This window comes from Calidris pugnax, unplaced genomic scaffold, assembly GCF_001431845.1.
Source record: "Calidris pugnax isolate Ruff unplaced genomic scaffold, ASM143184v1 scaffold18, whole genome shotgun sequence".
NCBI lineage: Eukaryota > Metazoa > Chordata > Aves > Charadriiformes > Scolopacidae > Calidris > Calidris pugnax.
The window spans coordinates 8,707,848-8,728,909 of NW_015090812.1; the positions used below are offsets into that span (position 1 = coordinate 8,707,848).

The 21,062-nt window shown below is 38.5% G+C and overlaps 1 protein-coding gene across 4 annotated transcripts in view; it reads right to left on the bottom strand.

Moving 5' to 3' along the window:
• MAST2 (microtubule associated serine/threonine kinase 2) overlaps window positions 1-21,062 on the bottom strand; it is a 175,118-nt gene that overhangs the window by 111,175 nt on the left and 42,881 nt on the right. For 2 of the 4 annotated variants that reach the window (XM_014939192.1, XM_014939191.1), the window contains exons 3-4: window positions 14,945-15,106; window positions 623-654 (exon numbers count right to left, since the gene is read on the bottom strand). In XM_014939192.1, coding sequence (XP_014794678.1) covers window positions 623-654; window positions 14,945-15,106 — 194 coding nt within the window. The remainder of the gene's footprint in view (window positions 1-622; window positions 655-14,944; window positions 15,107-21,062) is intronic. The other 2 variants (XM_014939194.1, XM_014939193.1) reach the window with 1 other exon arrangement.

A 21,062-nucleotide genomic window follows, 5' to 3' on the forward strand; every position in this document is an offset into this window, starting at 1 on the left:
CAGTTTTCTCCATCAGAAATCTGTAAGCATAGCAGAGACTAAGCACTTACAATATCAATGAAACACAAGTTAGCTTGCTAAAATTTGTTAAACATCATAATGTATATTTTAAAAAAAAACACTATTTGTTTAAACCACATTTTTAAAATGTGGTTTACTTTTACCGACATTTTCTACATTGTCAAAATATCTCTGTTACACTGCCACAACCACCTGACCCACGTGGCCCAGGAGCCGTGTACTTAGATTTCTGTCAACAGACTGTTTGAGGAGCAGTGATCAAAGTTGTCTCATATCACATAAATAATCAGTGACTTCTGTGGAGTCACTTCCGCGATGTCACTGCGAGCAGCACTCAACACTGCAGCTACTTCCATATCAGGATCAGCTCAAGCCCATAATTAGAAGTAAGCTTACACTAGTACTACTTTTCCTGCTACACTTAAGGAAATGAAGAGGCTTCAGGCTCAGAGAAATGCAAGCTGTTTCCAAGCGCACGACAGATTCTTGAAAATGCCAACAGAGAAAACAGCGTGTCTGCCCATTTAAATGATTTCCACAACTGAACAGCTATATATGTTCAAAACAAACCAAGTGAGGAATAAAGAATAATTATACTTACAAGCTTCCTCTTCTGGGGAGACTGAGCTCCTTCTGGAAAGAAAAAAAAAAAAAGAAAGAATGAAAACCTGCAGTTAATTTTACTTGTTATTATATATTGCTTATTTATCAATAAATGACTGAGGCAAAATTAACAAAAAGCTGGCAATCTCCAAACCCGTGCTGAGTGTACAACTGTGCACAGCACCTAAGAGGTGACATTCATAGCACAGCAGTCTGGGGGACAAAAGCTCCCCATTTTGTTGGAATAATCATTGCCTTTGCAGTCACAAAACCATAAGCACCCAACAGAGCAAATATAACTTGGAAATTCAAGCCTAAACATAGACAAGGCAGTAATTAATTCTGTCCTACATACCTCATCAGCATCATATCCCAACCCCTTCCAGCAGCGTGATACGCAATATGCCTCGCATCTGCTGCATGTATGTTCTCACATTCCCACCAACAGGAAAAATTAATGCAACAGAATGGCTTTTGGGTTGGTTTGTCTTTTTTTTTTTTATGCTATATATGATCACAAAAAATCCAGGGCCAACAAAACACAACTCCCACTTGAAAGCAGCCCTCTCAAGAGCCAGAGAGGGACTCTTTGTCAGGAAGCATAGTGACAGGACAAGGAGTGATGGTTTTAAATTGGAAGAGGGGAGATTTAGATTAGCTATCAGGAAGAAATTCTTTCCTGTGAGGGTGGTGAGACACTGGAACAGGTTGCCCAGAGAAGTTGTGGATGTCCCATCCCTGGAGGTGTTCAAGACCAGGCTGGATGGGGCTTTGAGCAACCTGCTCTAGTGGGAGGTGTCCCTGCCCATGGCAGGGGGGTTGGAACTCAGTGATCTTTAAGGTCCCTTCCAACTCCAACCATTCTATGACTCTATGATTTTGCACCTAAGCAGCAAAAGCAAAGGGAGACAGGAAATTTTAAGTTTTTTTATCTAAGCAAACAGGCCATGAGCATCCAGGAGGCACAGCGAGCGGTGACAGCAGCTTGAGGCAATACCCAGCTGGGATTTTAAGGTCCCCCCCCAGCACAACGCTGCTCCCCCCCTGCCCGGGGCCGCCGGGCCCTGCGCTGCCAAAGACCGCCGCTAGGTGGGAGCCGCTCCCCGCCCGCCGCTGCCCGCAGAGGCCACGCCCCCCCGCGCCCTGGCCACGCCCACCTCCCATCAGGCCCCGCCCCCAGCGCGCCGCGGGAGCGGAGGGAAAGCACCGGGAAAGGGAAAAAGCCCCCCCCGCACCAAACCTAACACTAAAAAAGAACCCCAAACCGTTAAAAATCGCCCTTCCGGACCGGCAGGAGGCCGCGCCCACCCCCCGCTGGCTGGGCCCGACAGGGCGGTGCGGGAGCGGGGGAGCGGCGCCCGGCTGGGCACGCGGTGCCGGGGCGGTGCCGGTTCAGCCCCGCTGTTCACGACCCCAAAGGGAATAAGGACATAGGGCAATTGCCGTTTCTAAACTTGCAGGATGCTCATCTACGTGCTGTATTTTTCATCCCCACTAAGAAAAAAAAAAAACTATGTTTCCAGCCAATATCGAAAAAAGTCAATAGAAAAAAGAAAAAAAAAAGGAAAAAAAAAAAGGAAAAAAAAGAAAAACAAAAAAAAAAAAAAAAGAAAAACAAAGAAAAACAAAGAAAAACAAAGAAAAACAAAGAAAAACAAAGAAAAACAAAGAAAAACAAAGAAAAACAAAAACAAAGAAAAGATAAAAAAAGGTAAAAGAGAGAAAAAAAGAGAAAAAGAGAGAAAAAAAGAAAAAAGAGAAAAAAAGAAAAAAGATAAAAAATAAAAAAGAGAGGAAAAAAAAGGAAAAAAAAAAAGGAAAAAAAAAGAATAAAAAGAAAAAAACCACCAAATTGAAAAAAAAAAAAACCAACAGGTCAGCACATCCTGATTTAAATGATTAACAATGTTACTGACTGTCAATGACTGGTCTGTTAAGTCATACATCGGACATTACTTAGCAAAGTTTTTCAAAAATACAGCTACTAGAACTAAAAAAAAAAATAAAATTAATAAATCATTAAATCTTCAACATGCTGTTATTACTTTCAAGTATGAGTTCTCTACAATTTGAAATTTCATTACAGTGTAACAGCACCGAGCAAATTCCATGTGTGAATTATCACAAGGCTGACAGCTTACAGCATCAAGAAATAAATTCCTGCCATCAGACAAACTTGTCAAGATCTAATCAAAACATTTCAAATATGTAAGATAATAAATCATTAGCATCCATAACAGGTTGTGTGTTTTATATTCTAAGAAGGTACTTCTTCCACTCTCGTTTGTTAGAAAGAATTAGTTTCCAACTGTGAAGTCTGCGTAGCAAATGACAGCTTTTTGCCACTGCAAATGTATAAATAGGTAAAACATTATATATCATACATTATTCTGTTTGTGTATATAGTATATTGCTTGTACATGTATATATATCTCTTACATCACATGAGCAGATGAATTTAACTTATCCTCTTTAAAGAAGATCTAACAAAGGTGCTATAGAAGGTCCCTGAGCAGAGGGTACTCTTTCCATTCAAACGGCATATTTCCATTTATTCCAACACAGTCAGCCCCAGACATTTTCAGAACGAATGTATAAAGCTCTGGAATTTCATGGTACTGGCTGAAAAAAAAGGAAAACACTGACCTTTAAATCTCTTTATCTACCTTCTAATTTTTGAGCCTTTAGGGTTCATGTTTACAAGCTTTGCTCTAGTGATTGGGGCTGAAAAGTCACTTAAAGAGAGAACATTTCCTTGCAGCAGTAATTGTGACTTATGGACATACGCCACAGCAATCGGCATAAAAAACCTTTTCTTTCCTCTACTGTCCACTTGTCTTATTCACACAATATTACCCTTTGTACTTCCCATGATGTGCTAATTCAGGATTAAACACATGCCTTAAAAGAAGGACCGACTCGGACTTTGTTCTTGAAACCATCCTTTGAAATCTGTGATCAACTGAGTTTCCAAATACGGAAAGAAGAAAGTACTAGCAGATGCCACCTCAACGCAATTGAAATATTATTCTATCCATGTAGCAATTGTTTCATCCTGCGCCTCCACCTCGACAAACGCAGTGCAGCGGTGGAATCAATAGGCAGCAGTTCAAATTTAATACCTCTGTGGTCTTCGCAACAAAGAGCACAATCAAAACAATCAATTTTTATACCTATACTTTATACAATTGTTCCACTATGCCTCATTTTGTGTTAGTCTTAAATTCCCCTTCAAAAACCCCTATCAGCCATACACCGAGCCATGCCCTGACTCCCGCAGCACTTTTCCCATCCTCTGGAGAACCACAGCACTTTTCCCATCCTCTGGAGAATCGCCCCCACACACCCCCAGCTACTCATCCTTTGCTGCTCCTCCAGAGCAGGGCTGGTCACAGCATCACCCTCAAACCAGACCATGAACGGTGGGGCCAACACAAAACCATCCGAGCTAGAAGCTACATGACTGTGAGCAGCATAATTATGAGGTTTTTTTGTGGTTTGTTTGTTTTTTGTGTTTTTTTTTTTCCTAGTGAGTTAATGTCTGGTGAAGAAGAAGAAATAAAATTCCTGGAGGTGGAAGCAAGGAGGGAGCAGGCTGCAGACAGACTGATGACCTATTTGAGGATGTCCACCGTCAGGACAGCACTGTAGATCTCCAGGGGTCAGAGTGGACAGTGAAAGTACCCACCAGAGATGGGGGTACCCTCACAGGGTAGAGACCAGCTGGGTCTTAACATGGCTTAACCCTTTAACGTGTACAGCGGGACCAACTGAGAGTTTACACCTAAAAACGATAGGGTAGTTTCAGATGTAGGAAACAGCACTACAAAAACACTGATTAAATCATCGCACACAAGGGAAAAGTCCAGCGGCATTTCACAAGTATCCCATAAAGGTGAAATGCTGCTCAGAATCAGTTTTATAGTACAGATTAGATAGCAAAGGATGAGGGAGGCGGTGTGATTTGACTGGTTTCCACCCACTCCGCAAAGGAGTTTGGCATTACACGTCCGTGTATCCGGAAAAAATAAACCACGTTTTAAGGGGTAAGATACCTAATAAAAGAGTGCTGAGCTGTGACTACTCGGTCCGAAACACTATTTACAGGGTGCAGCTGTAAGCCTTTAAGTAAATATGCTGGTTTATCCTAAGACATTTTTCATTTAAGAGCACCCTTCATGAGAACGAGACGTGAACACTGCAGATTTCAAATGGCACATCTGCCCCCCTGGGCACCGGTGCTCCCAGTACCTATATGTATTACCATTATGACTTCAGCCAGCCTCCATGCCACCTGCTCTCTCAGTCAACAACACAACCCTCAATAACCCATAAGGCTTACTTTTATATTTGATTTATATGAAGTGATAAATAAGTATATTTTAAAAGCTTGTTGCCCATTATTCACACACAGAACTTTCGGAAGTGGAAACAAGTAACTACTTTCACAGGTCCTAAAAAATAAGAAGGGTATTAAATCTTGCAGCACCCAAATGACAGGAACAGACTGTTCTGGAAGTTAATTTTTTGTATCAGTTCCATATTTCAAGGCATAATTATTAAATATGCAACTCGAGCTCTACATGACAAAAGAAGCAGCAGATTTTCAGACAACTAGTTAAAAATGAACCCTGGGAAAGAAATTCAGCATTGTGGAATTCATAAAAAGCTGATTGTAATACCCTCCTTCAAGACTTCCTTATGTTTATTTCCTTTTATCTTAAGTTTATTATCTCAGATCATGCAGATATAAAATCAGTTGGACACCATAACACGCTACAGTTCAGGTTTCACAATAGGACTGGATCCTCACAGGCCCTATCACTTCTGAGGCAGCCAGGAAGCTAGAAGAGAAAATAATATTGGCCATTTTAAGCACCACTTTTCTATTTACATAAGATATTGTTTAGTACATAGATTCTGCAAATGTATTTTATTGTGATGTCTTGTGTACAGAAGCTGCACCTGAAAACAGGAATGTTTCAGGCAGCAGAAAGAGTGCTGGCTTTTTGCACACATATATGCACACAATATGAAATGGAAATAAAGTCTGGAAATCTATTTGTTCATTGACCTACAAGACAACCCGTATCTTTTAAACGGATACGTTACATTATAAAAGTGTGAAGAAAACAGGAGCCCATCACTCAAAATTGTCACTTTCTCTCCATCTTGTAATTTGTCCTTGAATATGTAGCTGCACATATGGCACGGACCCACAGGCAAAGTTGGATGCTGCAGCCTGCACTGATGGCAGCTTAAACGTAGTCCTTTCAAATTAAAGGGAGAACCATGGCTACATGCACGACGTTCCATATCTTTGCCAGAGCAGACAGCAGGATTCCTGAGATTGCCTTTAACCTTGGCTTTCTTGCAAGGTAGCTCACTATCATACCAGTTGGGACAATGGACAAATATTTTTACAGCTATAACAGTAAATACATTTCAGTTAATAAGTTAATATTTCACCGATGATGAAACTCCACTGACACTCATTGACCTGGTACCATGCACTCGTGTTTTAATTTTTTTTCCTTTGCTGACTATGTTTGCTTTAGGGTATACTACCAACCAGCAGGGGATTAATTAGATCTCTTTCTATACATAAGCATTTGCATTACAGAAATGATATAATGAGGGTTGGAATCTCCAGTTTTGATGGAAAATACAACCTGGCCATGCAAGGACAAACTGTAATCCATCCATCAGATTAACAGGAAGGAATTTTTCATGGTGATTAAAAAAAGCACCCCACACTAAGCTTCTCTTTCTCCTATCAGAATCTGTCAAGAAAAATAATTTCCTTCTTTTCACCGCATCATTGTAAATGGTTATTAAAAACACTTCTGAATTTCTCTCTCTAGAAATGATTAGATCTGAACTTGTTTCCCAAACTCATCAGCAAAGAATTTTAAACAGCAACACTAAAACCGTATCTATACTGAATGTCAGATTAACCTATGGAACATGCTGCAGATAGTTTCTATAATTTACTGACTTTTTAGAGACTAAATTCAGAATCATATTGTTAGATCATCTGCTTAGCTACAGAGATGCTTAAAATACAGAAAATGAACACCCATGCTCTTGCCAATATCATTCAAAGTATTAAAAGGACATAGAGTTTAATTCCCAGACCTTTCTCCACACTGGACAGAATTTACAACCACACAAATCCTGAATTGCCATGGACAGCTTAGTCCCAGCATGTCTTCCCATATTCCCAGGACCAGCCAAACTGCATGGAACTGCCCTTTCCTAAGAAATCTCACCTTCATAAAGACAGGGTGCCAGAGCTTTTAGGATAATGTGTGGCACTGGAATAGTTAATGACAAACCTGTTCACCCAGTGCTACCCTAAATATACTACACGTTCAAAGCAAATTAAATGTATTATTTTGATTCATTCTCTACCTCAATAGAAGTTACATGTCAGTAAAAATGTCTTTTGCAAAGTACACTAACATATAAAATCAAATGGGGGGGAAAAAACAGCTGTTTGACTAACAGGCAAATCTATTTCTTTTAAAACCCACTTTATATCAGTCTTCAAACCCCTGGGTCACAAATCAGTCAATGACGCATTTAATGTTTTTAGCATTTTTTGGCCTTTCTCTTCAGCTTAGAAATCTCTTACTAGTCAGCAAAAAATAGAAAAAAAAAAAGTTACTCCAGAGGAAAATAAAGCTAAATGCCCTTTAAACCTTAAGTAAAATTCTCAAACACAGCAAATTATTTTCCCTCCCCCACCAGCCCTCCTGCCTGGGCAACACAAAGTTCTTCCTTTGAAGGAAAAGCTAAGGATCCAGGTCACATCTGTACATTAAGCTGTCAAGAATATATGGCTCCAAAAGTTGCCCGCTAACCTTTCATATCACTTAACCTCAGGGCTTTCCATAAGATTAAAGGTATTGGTTACTTGACCTAAAATAATTCCAGAATACATCTCAAAACAGACACGAATTTCCACTTTTCACAGAATATGGTCAGTGCTCACCACCGTATTTTTTTTAAGTATATATATATTTTAGTAAGCTGAAGTGTCTACTCCATATTTTGTACATTACATCATGTTTTCGAGCCCAAAATACAACATTACGCGGTCCACCATGGGCCAGACTGAACCCACTCATGGTGACAAACCCGACTGAAACCACACGGCGTGGCTTGGAGAGGCAGGTGACAATGGAAACGATGCCTGCAAACCACATTCCCGAGTGGGTGCATGGAGAAGTGCCCAACCCCAGGGATAAACCAGCTGCCACAGCTGAGCTACAGATGACGGGAGGAGCCGGCACATCCCTCGCCAACCCCAGCAATGAATGACTCCCCCTTCTCCAAGTCTCATCTCCTCCCCAGGATTCATTTCTACCTCTGTTATTTGGGACTAAGAGCAGTGGGTCACTCTAATTTCATGCTATCACTCAAGTGGCAGCCTCTTTCTTTTCATAGTCAAGAAAATAGCTAGTTTCATATTTGAGCCCAAGCTTTTCAGTTGAGGTTAAACAGCGAACGCTTTCTGAAAATTAAAGACAACCTCAGCGAACCCCGGTCACATCGAGAATAGCAGGTACAGTAACTCAGCTGTTCAATCCTTAGATGTCAGCAAACTAATTTACTATCAACTTGATTGTTTTCCTCAAGGCTGAAAAAAACCCCACTGTACCAGCAGCCCCCCTTCAAATACACTTGCCAAACTTATTTTTCAATGATACGTAGCACATAAAAGATTATGTTTTGAAGATGTAATCTCATTTGCAGAAAAAAGTAAATTTAAAGATTACAGCTTTAATTTTGCAACCCAAGAGTCCTAGATGCGGCACGGAAGCAGAGAAAAAACAGCAGAGCAGAGAAAAAAAGGTGATTTTGCTCTCATAACAATCCATAACTTGCAACAGCAGGAGCTTCAGAGGACCATTAGGATAACTAATTCCCTGAAATAAACAATAACAGCCACTCAAAATGTGCATGTGGATCAACTAAATAAAAAGCAAGATGCATGATAGTCCTCTGTAAATAAAAGGCAGGTTATACTTTAAAACCTGAGAAATAACACCCTTAATAAATGCTCCAAATCTTCCTTATAGGCATTATATTTTTGAACAAATTAGCCTACGGGAGAGGGAATATGGAGAGGAACAAAGCGCATGGCTTAGACAGCTCACTAATCTTTCTCATTACTTAATTCTAGTTTTACAAGGCCATGAAGCAGATTACTGATCCACCCGATGTGTGAAACAGCTTCCCCAGCACTGACCAGTCATCCAAAGTAATGGGAGCAACTGTTCAAAAATTCTCTTTCAATTTGCCAGACTACACCAGTTTCACAAATGTAAGTCAAAAGGTCTCGTTCTACAAAATTTTGGAAAAAGCAAAAAAGAGTGTCATCTTGGAGCCATACAGGACTGCAGCTGTAATGCTATTGTTAGAAACCACTCTTAAAATTACTCTGTCTTGACTTGCACCGAAAATTCCTTCAAGACTGGGCATGCAACAATCACAAGGAAACAGTCACAGCTGCTAAAAATGCCAAGAGCATGACAAATAAACAAATCCAGTTTCATTCTTTCCCTTGTTGGCTCGTACTAATATTAATCTATGATTAAGGCAGTTGTCATTTCTACTGTACACACATCTACTCCTTAAAAAGTTGTTTCTAAAAGAATTGACAGCTGACATCAAGGCTACCAGACCACCAATTTTGTTTGTAAAATTCTTTAAACATCCTCTATTGAATTTAAAACTGAATAATCAAGCCCACCATAATTCTGGTGAGTTTGGGGACTCTTCTGGTTTACCCTAAATGAAAGGTATACAAACCAATGTGCATGTCAAGAGAATGCCTGGAGCCGCTCACCAGCTCACATCCATTTAGTGCACTGTTAATACATACTGTGAACAAAGATAAAAGGTTACAAAGAAAATTTTATTGAAACAAATAGGTTGAGAGAAAATCTCCAGCACTGTAGTTGGACCAAGAAAAGGCACACGGTCACCTCAATATTAACATCATCAGCAGGTATCTCACAACAGTCCACAGGGTCCTGTTTATTCTCTCAGGTTGGTTTCTCACTGACTTCCCAGTTTTAAAATATTTGGAAGCAGACAGGCAGAAATTAAGTTCTGGTGGTTGTTTTTGAGAGGCACTTCATGTGTCTCCAATTGCTTTGTCAATGGTAGACTTCTGACACATCAACAGGATTTTATCTTTACAAATGTCTATTTCTCAACTAATTTAGTCAAAATCTGTGTCAGATTAGTCTCCCAAAACAGCTGGACGGCTTGGCAACGCCTGAAATAAGACCAAGTTTCCTAATACTAAAGCTCTGGGAGAAAGTCCTAGGGAAGAGAAACCTTTTAGTTCCTTAAAAAGCCTTAACAATGGAGGTGTCTCCCATCCTCCCCTAAATTTGCTGCATGTCCATTCCACACAGGTCATGTGAAAACACTCTCAGAAATTGAAAGCATAAGCAATCAATTTTAAAGATATTTAGTAATTAGTCCTAAAAGGAATTCCAAGCATATACAGCTCCCTTGCCTTCATCTAGTTTATGACTGATAGCATCTGTAACCTCACGAGGCATCCATTAAGTTCAGTGGTTAATTACATCTGCTCTGACTGGACATCATTTATAGAACAAGCAGATGTCATTTTTCATTGCTTAGCTAGTCTACATGAGGCACTTCAGCTTATCCCTCTCAAATCACTGCTTCTCCACAGAAACAGGGAAGAAGGCACAGGCAAAGGGTGCTCTGATCATTTTTTGCAAAGGAATAATTAAAAACCATCATCCATCATCATCCACTTAATGAAAAAATCCACATGCTGAGCATCACGTGAAAATTTGGAATAAGCAGCCTCCGGTCAGTATTTGCATGTTTGTAAGCAACCAACAGAATCTGAACTTCTCTCTTTGCCCTCAAAAGTGAATGGTCTCTGATATTGCTTATGTCTGCTGGGCTCCAAACTGAATCCATGAAAGAAGTAATGAAAGAAAGGGCTCTGTTGCTTCGTTCCCAGATAACAAATATTTTTTTTTACAGCAAAAGCCAGTAGCCACAGAAGTTTTACATTTGTATCATGTGCAAAGGAAGAGAGCCATCCCCGGGAAATACAAGGTGGTTACAGACCTAGTGTGACTCATTTCAGAGTTATGACACAAAATATTTCAAAATCTACCTTCTTATAATTAGTTCTAGAAAACAGTATTTTCAGTGACAAACAAACATTAAATTGAAACATGCTTCCCTATCATCTCTTTCACACATACTTTCAAACAGGTATTTTATCTACTTAGGAATATTTAAATTATCCGTAAAGACACACACAAAAAAAGGCAATTAAATGGTTCTTGCAATTTTGCTGAGGTAGAACTGTAATAAGCACCAACCTTACCCTAATTTTAAAATTATAATCTTGAACTACCTTAATTTCAAGGGAACAACACTGCCTGTCATGTTCACACGTGGCAAGGCTCTGAAGGTGAAATATAAAATATGAAACTGCAAAGTGGTGTTAGGCCAAACCCAAGATTAATTTACAGATCAAACTGAGTGCGGTGAAAGATTTATACTGGTGTATGCAAGACAATCTTCAGGCTTAGAGAAGGTGGAACATATCTCAGGAAAGCAACAAAAGGAAAGGCAGCAGAGCTGGGAACCACAGGCACTGACTGACCTCATCCCTGGGCATATTTTTAAATAATCACATCCAGGCCTATCCTTCAGATACATCATATATTGAGCAAATGTCAAGTGAACTAAGGTTTTTGGATCTCTAAGATTTTTCATATGAAAAAGCATGTGATACATCTAACCATCTTCCACAGATTTATTTCTGAACAACCTTACATTTAATACTGTTGGATAATTCAGACTTACTTGGTGCCAAGAGATCTGTTTCAGAGTAAAGGAAAACTCATCCCCAATTAAAGTACTGGTAAAATACAGGCACTCGCTCCCAAAGCACAGATTTGAGAAACTGCAGACTGTGCCTAATGACTTTTAGTTCTGATGGGCGATTAGTGTGCTCTGTAATGGACTGACAGAAGCAGCTGATTCTATTACAAGGACATGTTCTGGCTAGGATTTTCTCTCTGTTGCATTTAAATTATAAATATGAACTCTCTTGAAAATATATGAAGACAAAGGACATTAATCAATCTCTAAAACTTCTGCCTTCTGTCCTTTACCATTCTTCAAATTAGACCAAACACTGACTTCATCAGCAGGAACAGCCTCTCAGGTACTCGGGACTGTCTGTGCCGTCATTACTCTTCCATACTACCAAGCACAGAGGTCTCTTCATCCTCTACACCTTTTGGAAGAAACTGCAAGTTTTTTTCTCATTCAGGTGTTGGTTTCAGAGGCAGATTTTAAGGTATATTCATTCCAGTTTGTATCTATTGGTGCAGAAGAAATTTCTGAAGTCTTTCCAATTGGATTGAAGGTTTATTTTTAATATGGATTCCGTATCTGTTCCAATTCATCCAAAATTGTCATTGGAACAGTCCTTTTCTCCAGCAGATTTGAGAAAGGGCTTTTCCTGAACCTGACACATCTCACAACAGCTCGTCCTTGTTCACACTTTCAGATTCAACCAATTCATCCAAAATTGTAATTGGAACAGTCCTTTTCTCCAGCAGATTTGAGAAAGGGCTTTTCCTGAACCTGACACATCTCACAACAGCTCGTCCTTGTTCACACTTTCAGATTCAATTCAATGCATGGTTAAAGAATTCAGCTCACAATAGCTTCTGGGGAGTTAAAAAGTCTTTAACATATTGTTTTTAACCTAACACCTTTAATGTACTGTAGGAGAATTAGAATACCAGAATCAAAGTCCATGCTTCTCTGATACACGCTTCATACAAGCTGCAAAATATTATACATGCTGGAAGGAGAAAGTAGCATGTAAGACATAAACAAGCAAATGTTTTAGTACTTCAAAATAATTAAGTACAAGAGTGGTGCAAGCACCTAAAAACCAATTGTATACCTCTGCAAGAAATTTCTCACTGTTGTTTTTCAAGATAAACGATCCACTAACAATCAACAGCCCCAATTCAATAGCTTTTCTTAGAGTAGAACTTAGAATTTTGATGCACTTGCCATATATAAGATTTTTCACAGATTATTTTTTTTTGTATTTGTATTTGAGAGGGACCAAACTGCAAAGAAAAAGCTAAAAAGATAAAAGCTTAGTGACCATCTGTGAAGAAATAACCTAAATAGCTTGCAAAGAAAGTCTCAAGATTTAACTTTCCAATAGCAACCTTCCACCTGTGTGCTCTTTGGTATGATAAGTTGTCTTCTCCATCAAGAAAATCCTTAGTTTATTTCCTTCAGATGTTTAACTCATTAATCCATATTTAGAGGTTAATCTTTTCTCTCAGCCAGTATTACCACAAGCTGTACTGGTGCTCACCAAATTCTCACAAGACAAAACAACTTCAGCAGCCAAACCCAAGGATTAATAAAACAATTAAAGTGATCCTGTAAAATCATTCATTGCATACACAAAAACTGAATTAAGTTCATTCGATCTCCTCTAAATGTAAATCCTGTGATAACTGACACTTTTTAATAAAACAGCTTAGAAAATGATAAAATAGTTCCAACATATTCTGACTGCAAGGGGTTCAAAGCCCTTTTAAAATATTTTCAGTTTTTCATTATTTCTCACAAAGTAAAAGCACAGCAAAGGAAAGATCATGATTCCCATTTAAATCCTTTTTTTGGGGCTAAAGCACCACACCAAATTCACCACCACATTTTAAGTATTTCAGTTTACTTAAGAGGAAGGATACATCTTCAGACAGAAACCTTCAGGATTGAAGGTTTATTTTTAATATGGATTCCGTATCTGTTGAATTAAGAATTTTAGCATCAGAAAGGAAAACCACCATCTAGTCCAGAAATTACAGATGACTGGCTACAGGGGGACTTGACTTAAATAAGTAATCTCAGTGCAGCTTCTGGGGTTACTGAAGATTTACATGTACACTAAGTGTTATTTTAAACTGAGTATCTTAAATGGTCTTTTCTCACTTACATGAGTAAAAAAAAAAGCGAGTCACAGGTTAAACTCTTGTTTCTTTTTCACTATTAATTGCCCACTACCTTCTTAATGAATTAGACTATTTTTTGATTCTTAATGAATTTGACAGATTTTTTTCTGCCCATCGTTTATTTTTATGGAAGCATTTATCTTTGAAACAAATTAAAACATCAGCTTGACATTTATCTAAGAAAAACACTGAGATGGCTCACACAGAGACAAGAACTACCAGAGATTTGGCAAAAGAAGAAATACATGTCTTCAGAAAAAAACAACATTTTTTCAGATGTAGTAAGTCCATCTTACTAGGAGATTAGCCCCTGGGAAAGTACATTGCTTTGTTAACATGGTGTTGGAATATATTGCAGCTGGAGGTAAAGCAAGTCAAATCACACTCTCTCCCTCGCCTGAAGCTGTTAAGAAGGTAGCCAGCATTTATGCCTAGTCTGCTTAAACTGCAATCTACAACTTTCTTAAAAAAGATAAAAATCGATAGACATTATGCCTACTTATTTAAAAATCAATAGACATAAAAGATTAATAAAATATTCTTTTAATTTTCCAAATAATTATAATTGAATATTTATAAGCCTCTCTGCCCAAGTTCAACGTTAAGTGCAGATGCACGTAAAGCATTTAAATGTGCACTGGTTCTAGGAAGCAGAATCTGTACTGTACAACAAACTAGAAAGAATTATTTGCAAAATAACCACTGAAGAGTAGTAAACTTTGTTCTTAGTCTTAATACTTCAAACATTGCTAATTTCAGTACAGCATTTCACTGCCTGCTCAGTCCTAGAGAGAAAATGAACAGGATATAAAAGCGATAAAGCAAATGACTGACAGAAAGATACTCTTTTTAAAACAACATAGGGACCTCACTGCACAAATTTCCATTCATTTCAATATAGAAAGGGGGAAATCAAGGTCATTGCACTGTCTAAAAATCTCCATCTGTGCTTTCCCTCATATATTCAGGTATTCCTATCAAGGTAAATAAGTCTCTGGAGCCTGAGAAATGCAGGGAGCAAAAAAGGGCTGAAAAAACCAACAGGGAAATTTAACAGTATAATCTCCCTTTCTGTATCTTGCTATTAATCTGCTTACAATGCCAGTTAGCTGCCATGAGCAATACTGAGCAATGGAGCAAAGGAGAACTTAGAAGTGCTTCCACATAAATTCTAGAAGCCTGAAAAATAAAACAAAAGTATATTTGGCATCAACCAACCACCCTCTGTAACAGGCATCCCACACACCTACCCACAGGAGGATCACCTCAGAGATCATGTTGTCAGTATTTGCTTTCAGGAGTGATGGATTAAGATGTATGGGCAGGGAAGTGGCTCTGTAGATGAAGTTTACCAGGAGAAAAATTTTATAGAAGAAAAGCAACATGGAATCTCTTTTGGCAGGAATCCCAGACTGTAAGAGTGAAAAATGCAGTTTCAGGGCTGTGTTACCAACTCTTCAATCAGGACAGTGACATCAATTAGGAAACATTAAATAAGGTTAGGGAAGCTGCAAAGTTAGGACAAGTCATGACAGTGGAAGATTTTAGTTGCCCACATGGACTGGGCCAGTGCCTCATAAGGATAGAGAGAACAGATAGAGCATTTTGGACAGAAAAAAATTGTTTCCTGGCAGACCAGTTTGAACACCAAGAAGAGAGGCTATTTTGAATTTAGTCTCCAGCCTGCTACATTCTTTTTAATTTTTAGTACCCTCAGCAGAATTCTGCCTTGACTTCGCTGCAGCTGTCCTCCAGGCAGACGCCTTCGGTCCCAAAAGGATCATCAGTTCCCATCATACCTAATCCTTCCTCTTACGCCATCATCTCACCCACACATCGTGGCTGCTAATCTCTTCTTTCCTACGGAGTCCCACACATGGAGCTGGCAAGTATTACAAGATTTCTGTGATAACGTTCTCTGTATCTCAGTGTCCCACTTGGCAATCTGAATTTAGCCTCAATAGTACCCTTCCTTGAACATCCTCTATCAGAAATCCGTTTAACTGCATTTACTAACAGACTCTCCCACTATCAAAATCAGCTTCCTCTTATCCTTCAGGATCAGTTCTGCTGCAGGATTCTCCTCAGTACAGAAAGATACAGTGAAAACACTTGGAAGGTGCTTATTGTCTAAAAGACCAGGTCCATGCCAGGTCCAAGCACATTGCCCTCTTTTTCCAAAATGCACATCCTTGGCTGCAGCACAGAGGCTGCCCCAATTAAGATGGCAGCACCCCACCACGTCTCTGTAGGTCTCATCTATGAACCTCTCCACTTTCAGCTGAAAAGAGCAATCCAAGTCTCTTAGTGCTGGGAGCTCCTTGAACCACACACACACAGTAAAGGCCTGCTCCCTGACTACATATATTTTGCATTCCCTGCAATAACTGGAGAACCCTTCACTTAGACACTAGATTTTTTTCACTTTTGTCTTGTATTTTAAATGTGGCAGGTATTACAAGTTGATATTAATTACTTAAAGGAGAAGCTTTATTAAGATTCCCAGCCCAACCAAAACCATTCTGTGATTCTATTCTACTTTTATTAAACAGATTAAAAATATATTCAACATGATCTATCCAACATATCCATGTTTGGTTTGTTGTTCTGTTGGGTGTGGTTTTGTGGTTTTGTTGTTTTGTTGTTGGTTTGTTTGTTTGTTTTTATAAATGTTCACTTGAGGCATTCTCTCTCATCGCTGATGACAGCCAACCTTTTTGTTGTCCCCTCTTCACTGTACAAATTAGAAATTTCTGTTACTTGCACCCCTGCATCTCTGAATAAGCTAAGCATTCTCAGTATCCCATATGCTTGGACAGAAAGCTGGTAATGTTTTAAGCAAATGAAATCTTACATACAGAAGTTTAAAAAAAAGCCAAATGCAGAAGATCAGAAGTAAATTATTTTATTACAGCAAAATGTTAGATAGGAGACCCCAAGACTCTCCATTAATTCCAGCATACAGTACAATAGTACACACTGCACAAGACCAAATGCACAGATTTTCTGTAAATCCCTAGCAGTGTGAGGAATTTATTAGGTAAGTAGTCAACGTAATGCCAGACTCAGTATATATACAACTAACTACTCATACACCCACGTACGGCAAAACTAGCACTAATTTAGAAAAGGATAAGGAACAAACTGTGAACAGTTCACTGAAGACAATGTACAGCTGGAGTTCAGAGAAAAAAAAAAAGCAAGCAAGCTGTTAGGCAGCGTCAAGAGCAGGATAGAACATAATATGGATATTATTATAATGCCATTAGCTCAATCAGAAACACATCATCAGCTATGATGCCATGTCTGGTTCTGGTCATGTCATTCACAAAGACAAATCCCAGGCTCCAAGCCCAGACAGCTAACCACTATTCTTAAAATCCATTTTCTTATGTAATACATACTCAAGCCTGAAACCAGAAAAAACCTCCAAGCACCAACTTTAAGGAACAAGTTTTCAGAAGACAGGAAATAGCTTGTCCTTCTAGCTGTAGGAACAGAGGTAGCTTCAAAGGTCTGCAGTGTGACAGTAGAAGCACTGAGTGGTGCCTGCCACAGTTCAGCACAGCAGCATCTTCAGTTCATCTAAGAGAAATGAACATTCAAACGCTGGCAGCCACCATTCCAGCAAAAGTAATCTTTGGCTGCAGCAAGGACCAGTCTCTTGGATTCATTGAGTAAAATCAAGTGAGAATTCCCATGGAAGGAAAGCTACTCGGAACAAAGGACAATGCTGGCACAAGAAATAATGCATACAAATGGATGCATGTAAATGTGCTGGAAATGGAAATTAAAAGTTTCTAATTTTCAGAGAACTATGCTTCTGAAACAGTAGCAATACAGATTACAAAGTACATATATTCTCTGTGGTCCTGCAGACATACAATTGGACAGTGTATATACATTATTCCATACATATGTATACACACAGTCTCAGTGAATACATCCACACACAAAGAAATTCAGTTTCCTTGGGATACATGGAAAGTTCACACATTTTAATTGGGACATATGCAGACTTAAAAAAAAAAATACCCAAAACCAGAAGAGCAAATTTTGTTCCAATACACTGATGCAGCACAGATTGCAGTATTATTTATAACACACCTATCTTTTACAACCGACTTCTTTCTTTGGAAAACAAAAGGCCTAAAAGCCACAAGTTTCTGGAATGTATCTTTACAATTATGGAGGCATTCAAAAACAGCCTACGACATATATAGCAGGCAAACTGTGAAAGCTTAGCACAAGAAGAATTTTCCTAATCTGCTTAAGGACAGGATTTTTTTAGTGGCAACATGGCTGCTGCTATATGCCTGTGTTTCCCTGTGCTAAGCCTGTTTGCTTTTTGTTTTCTGCTTAGTTTGATTCTCTGGGGGGGATTAATTGTTTTTTGCTTTTTTGCCTTCATGGTAGGATCGCTTTATTATCTGATTTTACGGCTGCCATTGCCATTTTCTGTGGGGGCACTTTTTTGTTTGCTTTGTGGCTCATCTTCAGTGGATCCTCTCTAGTTACATACAACCTTTTTGGCTTTTTACTCTACTCTGTTAATACCCTGTGCTACAAGTTACCTTATGAGAGATTAACCACGAGACTATCAGCCCCAATTTCAGCAAGCGAAGACTACAGGGGGATCTGTTGGCTGCTGATACACTGAGGTCCCAGCTGAAATACTTCTTAAGCCACAAATGTGTCGTTTGGGATGGATGGAGCTAAATCACCGTGTCTCTCCACAAGAGCTTGCACTCCAGGAGCAGGAATCAAACCGCTGAAGACAACACTGTGGATCAGGAATTTTTCCAGGAGGAGAAAGAGCTACCAAGAATCCAAAGGTTTTCTCATTTGACTCCCCTTCCACCAGCAGCTATCACGAGCTGTTATTTCAGGTTTTTGCATCTCTCTAACCAATAAGGCTTTCACCTTTAAAAATAGAATTGGCATCTTTATGTTAATCAATGAAAATATTTGATTTAATTTGGACTTGTTTATTACAGTTCATACTACAAATACTTGTGATATGAATTTTGGAAATAACACTGGTTGATTAATCTCCATCATTAACAAAATGAGACTGAACAACTGTAAAAATTAAATTTCTCTTGTACTGTGGAGAAAGTTCTACTTTGTCCACCAGTGGGGAACAAAGAGAGTTTATACAATATCTGGCTGTTCTTTTAGAATTATCTTGCTATTATGTCTTGTGCATCCAAAAGTAACCTTGCATGTGCAAAAATATCAGTTTCTTGTAAAATTATGTTACTGTTGGGGAGTTTTCCCCACTTTCATCCTCTGAAATGTTTTTTCTTTGTTGAAAGTTTAAATTGTGTTTAGCAAGTGTTCCTATTCAGTATTTTGCTCTCAGTGGAGTTCTAATCCCCTTCCTGCAATCAGGAGTTACCATCATAAACCCAGTGGCATATTGGCTGCGCTTACAAAATGCAGTGAAGTTTTTCCCACTGTTTTGAGATTGCCCTTGAGGAACAGCATAAACAGTCTTATTTCTCAGTTAATTCTCAAACTGCCTGCGAACCAGGCCATGGTCAAACAATTGTGAGTGACCAGGTAAGGACAGGACACAAAGCTGCCCTGTTTTGGGTCAGATGCAGTAGGTAGCCACGTGCACAGCTACAAGTCCATTGCAAGCCTTACTTACATTATCTTCATTAACTGTCTTAACACTCGCCTGCTCTGGTGAATTCATCTGATGTTGAAAGCTGACTTCTGTTTCTATTAGTTCTGAGGTTGGAATCCCATCAAATTTTCAGCTATGTCTTTAATCTTCCAGACCAAAACAGTATAGATGAATTTTTACCTGGATCAAAAATAGGAGACCTTATTCACATTAGTAACATTAGCACTTTTCTTCTAATGTTAGTATTAATGTTTGTATTTTTCATGTTGATCTAATACTGTCCATGGTCCCCTTATGACAGTTCTACTTTGTATATAGTCAATCCTGTGGCATTAGCTGTATTGTATGATAAATGTTCTATTTCTTACTTGATAATCATATTTTTTAGTTTAAAATTTTCATGAGCTGATCTCCATGTTCTGATTTTATATTTACACAAGACTACTCATATAGCTATTACAGAGTTCTTTAAGGAATTATGATCCACATTCTGATATCTCTTACACTATTTAACATGTGTCAAAATAAATAGTAGAAAAATCCTTTTTAATGCAAAATAATATCTGCATGGATATTGCACAAATCTTTATCAACTGAAATACTATTTGAAGATTTCCATTCCAAAGCAATTACCACTCCTGCAGAAGAAAGCAGCTGATGAAACAGGGGGCAAAAAAGATCAGTACTTAATCCATTATCACATGCCAGTAATGCTAATCTAGGTGTAAGATTAATTTGGACTTCAAACATATTAAAGCAGCAAAATAAGATTTCCTTCCTGAAATGTTAAAAAGACAGTATATCCATATGATCAGATCCAACATTTAATGCGCTCCTTCGTGCATAATATGCATTTGAAACCAACTCTTTCAGTTTATAATTTATCTTGGAAGTTTAGTAAAAATTAATACAAATAGATGGTGTATGGAAGCATTTATAAGACCCAAACATGGATTTTAATATGGGAAACAAAACTTAACCAAGGAACATATTTCCAAAGCAATCCCTTTGGTATTTCTCTCACATAAACTTGGAAGTAGCATTTTAATTGTTTTCATCTATGATTTTTCTACTCTCTTCAATTCTATGCTTTTCCCTAAGAACTTTACAGCTATTTGCTAATTCAATTTTAAAAACATTTGGTTTAGGCTTCCTGATCTTAGCAGTTGAGTGTATTATTTTTAAAGTCATTTTTTTTCCAAACAAAAGAATTCAATAACCTATCATCTTATTTCACAGTGGTCATAGTGAATAACTTCTAACTATCTTACTACTGCAGAATCTAAAGTTAACTAGTTTCAAATTTTCTAGTTTTTCATTTTGTTTTCACTGGCTTTGATTTCTGCTCAATTTATAAAGGAAATCACCGCTTAGCAGATTCTGCCAGATAGCTTTTTTAAATTTGGGATTTCAAACTGCTGAGTTTACTTACTATTGACCCAAGAACTTTTTTCAGTGTAACAAGAATTAATATTGTGTATAAAGATTGAGATATGAAGGCACTGCAAGACTCTGGTCTTCAATGTCCTGCTGGGTTCTTTCAGTTTCTATAGCCTGCCTCGTGGTTTCTGGTATTCATCTCCCTGCCCTCTTAATTTTCTGTCACCTAACAGAGCTCTTACATTGCCTGGCCAGTACTGAAGTGTAGGTTCAAACATATACCTATTTTTTTTAATGCTAACTATATTAGAAGACTGAAGTGTTGTTTGCTATACTCCGTTTAGAGTCACGTA